The sequence below is a fragment of the Physeter macrocephalus genome, chromosome 6 (genome assembly GCF_002837175.3).
Source record: "Physeter macrocephalus isolate SW-GA chromosome 6, ASM283717v5, whole genome shotgun sequence".
NCBI classification, from domain to species: domain Eukaryota; kingdom Metazoa; phylum Chordata; class Mammalia; order Artiodactyla; family Physeteridae; genus Physeter; species Physeter macrocephalus.
In genome coordinates this window covers 88,208,940-88,216,601 of record NC_041219.1, presented here as the reverse complement: position 1 = coordinate 88,216,601, position 7,662 = coordinate 88,208,940, and the positions used below count along the sequence as shown (strand labels likewise).

Sequence of the window (7,662 nt, the reverse complement as noted above, 5' to 3'; positions counted from 1 at the left end):
GGAGCGGCTGGGCCCGTGAGCCATGGCTGCTGAGCCTGCGCGTCCGGAGCCTGTGCTCCGCATCGGGAGAGGCCACAACAGTGAGAGGCCCGCATACGGCAAATTAAAAAAAAAAAAAAAAAAAAAAAAGGGGAGTGAGTAATGAACCAGAAGAGGGAAACCATTCCCTGGTAGATCACAGAACGTCAGCTTGGCAGGAAGAGAGTTGATATGCTGGGGGCAGTGGGGTGGAAGGGGACAGAGGGGAGAAGGATAAGAAACGAAATATAGGTCAGCCTCACAAGAGTTTCAAGTGACCTAGTTTAAAGCTTTGATTTAGAGTAGCATTGGGGAGGGAGGGACAAGTGTGTGTTGTGGGTGAACATGGAACAAAAGGCTGTGGTAATCAGATTGGGATAACATCACACTCTGTCCTCTACTTTAATGAGGTAGGATTGCAGATGTTATGGGCTGATGCCAAAAAGGCTAGAAGAATAAAGACAAATATGTGGAAGCACAATATAAAGTTTCATCAACTTTCATACCGGGAGATGGAGCATTTGAGACAGGTATGCGCCAAGGGCAGATATCCAGAAGTTCACGGTGATATAATTAAAGTTAACCCAGAACTCAAGTCTTTTCGTTCCTATTTTCTTCACCACTGACCAAGCTGTTGCCCCTTGCCATGAGATCAGATCATTTGTCAGAATCAGTTCATTCAGAGTTGTGAGCCTCCATAGCAGAGCTCCGTAGAGTTTCTGGAACACTTTCTGAATAAAAGTTGTGAACAGTAAAGTCCAGTTCGTTTCTGAACATATGAAAATCTGCAAGGAAGGATCCAAAGGCAGCAGGAAAGTAGTATTTGGTGGTAACTTGATGGTAGTTTTGAATCTGAGAGTAAGAATCTAGGACCATTCTGCAGATCAGGAAGAATTTACTTAGGGATTTGGTATACTGTCAGGCCCTGTACTAGACGTTGTTTGGGATACAAAAGTAAACAGATCAGGGCTCCTGTCCTTAAGGAACTTACCAACTAGAGGTAGATAGAAATAACCTTGATCCTTACCTGGGCTCTAATAGAAGTTTACTACACAGTGGGGTGGAGGGATTGTCCATTGTACTAAAAACTTAACTTGGGTTAAAACTGCATCTGTGTTTATTTCTGCTTAGTTCCGTCGAGACGTCACCAAGTGTCTTTTCCTAGGTATTCTTTCCATTCCACCCTTTGCCAACTACCTGGTCTTCTTGCTAATGTGAGTACAGAGTTCTGTCTCTCCGGCATACTGAAGATATGTAGATTTTTTAAAAATTACAAATTAAGAACTTTCCATTTCAGAAGTTAGGCAGAGGTTATCAAACTTCTGCTCCAATTTTCTCATTAGCCCAAGGTTCATAAAAGCCACCTGGGTTACTGCGACGGCGGTAGGAGTAGGCGGCCTGGCTTCTCCCTGTCTCTTAGCTGCTCCTATGTGATGTGAAATAAGATAATGATCTTTTCCATCATCCCTAGAGGCAGCAATCCACTCTCTTAGAGGCATAGCAACTTGGGACAAATTTTTTTCTTCAGGAGAAAAATGCATTTCATATTCTGATAATACCAATCTTTATTACTTTACCTTATATCTGAAGATGACAGTTTTAAACTATGACCTTGCATGTTGTTCTAGTTATCTATTGTTGTATAACAAACAACCTCAAAGCTTAATAGCTTAAAACAACCACCATTTTCATGATTTTTGGGGGCAGGAATTTGGGCAGGGCTCAGGTGGGTGAAAGATTTTTTTCCCGTGTCCCTCATGATAGTTAAAAGTGGTGAATGGACTAGTCTGGACAGTCTAAGGTCACTCTTAGGTCTGGTGCCTTAGCCGGGATGGCTTTGGAAGACTGGAACTGTCTACTAGGGTGCCTGCATATGGCCTCTGTAATGTGGTGGCTTCAGGGCAGCGGGACTTCTTACATGGCAGCTTAGGGCTCCAAGAATGAGTGTTCCAGCAAATAAGAATCTGCATGGGGCTTCCCTGGTGGCACAGTGATTAAGAATCAGCCTGCCAGTACAGGGGACACGTGTTCGATCCCTGGTCTGGGAAGATCCCACATGCCGCGGAGCAACTAAGCCCGTGCACCACAACTACTGAGCCTGCGCTCTAGAGCCTGCGAGCCACAACTACCGAGCCCATATGCTGCAACTACTGAAGCCCGTGCGCCTAGAGCCCTTGCTCCACAACAAGAGAAGCCACTGCAATGAGAAGCCCGCACACCACAACGAAGAGTAGCCCCTGCTCGCCACAACTAGAGAAAGCCCATGCGCAGCAACGATGACCCAACACAGCCAAAAATGAAATTAATTAATTAATTAATTTTTAAAAGTTTCAAGAAACTTAAAAAAAGAGAGAAAATCTGCATGGCCTTTTATAACCTAGCCTTGGAAGTCACAAAGACTTCTGCTCTATTCTGTTGGTTGATGCACTCACCCAGATTTTTAAAACCAGAGGCACAGACCTCACTTCTCAGTAAGAGGAGTGCCAGGGAATTTGTGACCATGTTTTAAAACCACCGCCTGTATAGAGAAATGAATTAGAGGAATTCCATTTTGTATGCACATAGGGACGGAACAGTTTGAGGTTGTCAACATCACATACAAAGTCCAGCTCTGTCTGCAGCTTTGTCCCAAATATGTTCATCACATGCTTTGATTCAAAAGGAGTCATTTATCTGATCGCTGCGTACAAGGCTGTTCCCTTACTGCTTCCTTTTACATAACCTCAGTTAACGTTGCTTGAAATTGGGCTTCAGTGTATCTTTAAACCTTGGTCTGACACTCATTTACAGGAAAGAACAGTAAGGTAGGGAAATAGTGTTTCCATCTCTTCCTCCAAGCATTCATGTCTGCTAAATGCTTTCTTAGCTCACTTTGAAAGATGCCAGTTTCAGCAAGTGACTTTGTGATTCCTTTTCTTTTCAGGTACCTGTTTCCTAGGCAACTGCTGATCCAACATTTCTGGACCCCAAAGCAACAAATTGATTTCTTAGATATCTATCATGCTCTCCGGAAGCAGTCCCACCCAGAAATTCTTTGTTATTTAGAAAAGGTTATCCCTCTCATTTCTGATTCAGGACTCCGGTGGCATATGACAGAATTGTGCACCAAGGTATTCCTCCAGTTAACACTTCCTGCAAACCAGGAATCTTGTTAGATCCAGCGTGCACTAAAACTGGGTAAGAAGGCTAGTCTGGACCTTCCTAACATCTACCCATCTCTTATCTCTCCCAAGATGCAACGTGGTACCCACCCAGCAATACATGATATCCTGGCTCTGAGAGAGTGTTTCTCTAACCATCCTCTGGGCATGAACCAGCTCCATGCTTTGCAGATGGTGAGCACTGAGGGTTTCTCTATTCCATGGCCTCACCTCGCTTCAGGTCTTACTTGCAGTAACACCGAGTTGACTTTCTCCCCCTATATTGTGTCACAGAAAGCCTTGAGTCGAGCAATGCTTCTCACACCTTATCTGCCTCCTGTCTTGTTGAGATACCGTTTAAAGACTCATACCACTGTGATTCACCAATTGGACAAGGCTTTGGCAAAGCTGGGGATTGGTCAGCTGACTGCCCAGGAGGTGAAGTCGGTAAGCGCTTGATTGCAATATCAACCTGCAGTCCTTGGTGGGCTTTTGAGCTCACGGGGCTGGGAGCTTCCAAGGAGCTCCTTGTCTTGCTTGTTACAGCAGAGCCTAGGCTCTTTATTCTCTCACCTCATTTCTATGTCTTTTTTTCTGAGTGAACTTAACTAGTGGGAAGGAGTTGCCCACAATAATTTTGGTTTATGTATGTTTTCTTCTGGCCCTTCAAAAAGCAAGGACACTACACTTTAGATCTATTGTTTTAGATTGTATAGGACTTTTTGCTTCTCATCCTGTCCATCAGAGTTCATATTGCCATGGTGAAAGGTTTCTTGTGGGGATGAGGTTTTAACTTATTTAAAGGGGATTTGGGATTCTCTGTGGGTTTATACTTCCTTGGCATACTTGCTCTGTGATAATTAAGGATTGTTTCTCTTCTGATCGATCTAGGCTTGTTATCTTCGTGGCCTGAATTCCACCCATATTGCTGAAGAGAGGTGTCGAACTTGGCTGGGAGAATGGCTGCAGCTTTCCTGCAGCCTGAAAGGTGAGACAAATGCCTGTGGTTATGCCACTAAAATCCAAGTCATTTTTGTATTTTATTCTGAGGTTTTATTTGGGAGTTAATTATTAAGTAGCGTGAGACCCTTATCTAATAAATATGTCTAACTGAAAGGGTGCAGACTCACTTGCCTACAGGGGCTAGGCAGGTAATGAAGTAGACTGTGCAACACAAGAGGGAGGACTAGGGATTGTGGGGACCTGAGCGTGAAGCAGGGTTGCCCAACCTTGGCACTACTGATGCTTTGCTGTGGAGGCTGTCATGTGCATTTTAAGACGATACAGCAGGCATCCCTGGCCTCTATCCACTAGATGACAGTAGCACCCCCTCACCCAGTTCTGACAACCAGAATTGTCTCCAGACCTTGCCATGTAACTCGGGGAGAAGCACCAGTCCCAAGGCATTCAAATTCAGAATGAAAACACTCAGTTGCCTAAACAAAAAGTATCTGCGGGTGGGTATTAGACCTATGGGTCTCCTGTTTGGAACCTTTGGCTAGGCCTTGATATCTTCTAAGCCTCTGAACATCAGGGTAGGCCTACTAATATCCTTGGGGCTGAGAAATGTCCCTCAAGGACCATCTTCTACTGGAAAATTCCAAAGGGTGACAGTGGGGTTTAGTTCCATTACCATCTCTGAATTTTCTACTGCCATCACATGAGAATCAAGTAGATATAGATATTTGGTGGAAGGAAAGAAAGTGTACATGCAGGGACTGGAATGAAGGAGGGGAACTTTGAGAACAGTGGCCTCTTAATGTCACACCTCCCCGCACTTGGCTTTCTGCCCCTGGTGTCAAGCCCTGCATAACAAGGTAGCTGGAAGGCAGACTCTTCCCTGGCCAAACCATTAACGTTGATGTTGTTTTCAGAAGCTGAGCTGTCCCTCTTGCTACACAATGTGGTCCTGCTTTCCATCAACTACATTGGGACAAGGCACTGAGCCGACAAGGAGCGGGTGGCATTGTCCTGCATGCAGTCACATAGTCCAGCAGCGTGGGACCAAACAGCACTTGTCAGCAAAGAGTGTGTGCCCTGTTAGGCGTGTGCAAGGCAGAGGAGCAGGTGCCCGTGTGGCAGCTGGAACTGAAAGAAACCCTCCTACCGGGGCGGCCCATGAGAGGTGTCATGCCAACTTCCTCAGAATTCGCTGGAGCTGGCAGCAGCTTTTGTACTGGGCTTTTACTATGGTGTTTTAAGTTCAGATCCCAGGAAATGAGCTTTTGCCCCAGGTGGGAATCCTCATTTGGCCTAGGACTTAACCCACTGCCACATTCGTTACAGCTGTTTTGTTCAAGACAGTTTCTGGCTGATGAGGGGAACAGCACTACTTAAACTGGAGCCTTTATATCCATGCATGTACTTTGATGCCCCCGTCAGCACTTTGATATGACCAAAAATAGGGATTTTTATTTTTTGTTCCCCTCACAGGTCTAACCACTTCCCTTTTTTTCAAATCCTTTGAGCACTTTAATTTTTTTGTTGTTGTTGTTAAGTAAATAACTTATGGGAACATTCTAATGGAAAGATAAAAGGAAATACAAGCGCTTCTTGACTCAAGTGTTTACAGCCTTCCCCTCCCTCTCTTAATTTCTGGACTGGGCTACAGCCCCTGTGGATCTTAAACGCTTTGCTCCTTCCACTGTGTTGCAGCGATCCAACTGTAGCTGACAGTGGCTGCCTTCTTTGGGCTGTGGATCAATCCTGTAAGGTACTAATTACTGCCCAGCCCCAGAGACCAGGAGAGGTCTACTCTGAGATAGTAAGTTGGGTTCAGCTTTTGTCTGTGTGTATCAGTGACCTGTAGTAACTTATTGTAAATGCATGAAGCACTGTTTTTAAGCTCAAATAAAGACTGCCTGAAACCAGTTGCTGGAAATTACTTATGCATACCCTAATCATTTTACTAAGGCTCCTTTTACAAGACTGACCGACATAAGCTAACTAATGGCGAGATAACTGGTTGGAATAGAACCTTCTGATGGGATGGAAATGACAAAGGAGCTAATTTGAAGTGATCCTCTTGCTGGATTTTAAGATGGCAACCAGGAATAGAGAATTTCATATATATAAAGTAATGGAATTACAAAGTGGGCCCCAAGAGTAGGGACTGAAGTGGGAAAAGCTCCAGCAGGGCAGATCAAGGCCTGCTTCAGCTGAAAAGGTATGTTAGGGCATATGATGATGCAAGTCAAGCTCTTGATGCTCCAAAGAATGTTCTATTTTTCCACCATAAAACATTCCTATTGTTAACATTAATCCTTAACTGACCTAATTGGTTTTACATACAATGCTAGAGAAGCATCTTTTCTGTAACAAGTAACTGACTTGTGGTCTGCCAAGATAAAGAATAACACACCATTCTTTTGAATATTTCTTTAATATTACATTTAAATATTCTCTTTAAATACAGCATTATCACAATGTAAAGGACCTAAAAGGCAAAAAAAAAAAAAAATTTTTTTCAGAGAACCAGACAAGCTTTGGATTCACATTGAAAATACTACCTGTGTACAGTATGTGAGAAAGGAAGTTGGAAAATAATTAAGCGTTGTAATAATGAATAATTTTTTATCTAGGCCTAGACTAAGCGGGACTGAAGCTCTCTGCCTCTGTGATCAGAGGCCTAGCCTTTCTAGCAACCATGAACTATAATTCTGTCCACCTCAGGTAGCACCAGAAACGAGATGGATCAGGTTTGTAGAACAGGCCCTTTGCCTGACAAGACAGTTAATGCTAAACGTTAATATTTAGCATTTAAAAGCTTGGGAGAACTGCAGAGTTAATGAAGGGATGGACTTATATTAAGAAACTAGTTTTTCAGAAAAATCAAATTATCTTGGAGGTTGGCAATGAGTCTAGTTAGATGCAAATTCTTGGTTTGATCCCAAATGTGTGTCTTACTGAACAGGTGAAATCCACTCCCTAGCTTAGGCTGGAGCCTTCCTAAGGAGGGAATGCGTAACGCTCACCTTCACCTTCCAACACAAACTTCTAGAAAGATTTTTCTCCAAATTCCCAATTAAACTTCAGTCTTATATCTGAGGGGACCAGTCTAAGGTGGCAGAGTGTAGCTCAGTTCGGGATAGCACCTAGATCTCAGGTACTTCAGACTCTCAACTCCATTTCGTGAGACTAGAGGATGGGGAGAGATAAGGGCCTATGACTTATTAACTCCCCTGCAAATGTAGAACCCAGCAAAAACAGGAATGAACAGGAGAGGCAGAATGTGTTAAAAGATGTATCTGTGCTGAATATGAGGCCTTTCAGGCTCAGTTTAGGTTTGATAGGCGAAATGCTGCTGTGATGTACATGAAGGTTGCTTTCAGACACCAGGGCCTTAAGATCCCACAAGAAAAGGCTTTATGAGCAAGATAAGTAGGAACAGTTATCCCCTCCACCAAAAAAAAAAGTTTTTTACTTTTTTTTTTTCCTGGTTAATAAACCATAGCAGTAATGAAGCATGGTGTAAAGGATGCTAAAGAGTGTTTCGCTCCCTACT

General features: G+C 43.6%; 1 protein-coding gene across 7 annotated transcripts in view; it reads left to right on the top strand.

The window, feature by feature from the left end:
- Positions 1 to 6,028, top strand: part of LETMD1 (LETM1 domain containing 1) — an 8,435-nt gene extending 2,407 nt beyond the window's left edge. Inside the window, exons 3-9 of one of the 7 annotated variants that reach the window (XR_003680358.2) lie at positions 433 to 548; positions 1,150 to 1,232; positions 2,942 to 3,128; positions 3,252 to 3,353; positions 3,509 to 3,605; positions 4,050 to 4,146; positions 5,033 to 5,119. Coding sequence is in view for 5 of the 7 variants with exons in the window: in XM_055085633.1 (XP_054941608.1) it covers positions 433 to 548; positions 1,150 to 1,232; positions 2,942 to 3,128; positions 3,252 to 3,353; positions 3,453 to 3,605; positions 5,033 to 5,359 (968 nt within the window). In the remaining 2 variants the exon portion in view is untranslated. Of the gene's footprint in view, positions 1 to 428; positions 549 to 1,149; positions 1,233 to 2,941; positions 3,129 to 3,251; positions 3,354 to 3,452; positions 3,606 to 4,049; positions 4,147 to 5,032 lie in introns of all 7 variants that reach the window. The other 6 variants (XR_003680359.2, XM_007113850.2, XM_028491340.2 and 3 more) reach the window with 6 other exon arrangements.
- Positions 6,029 to 7,662: the final 1,634 nt, after the last annotated feature.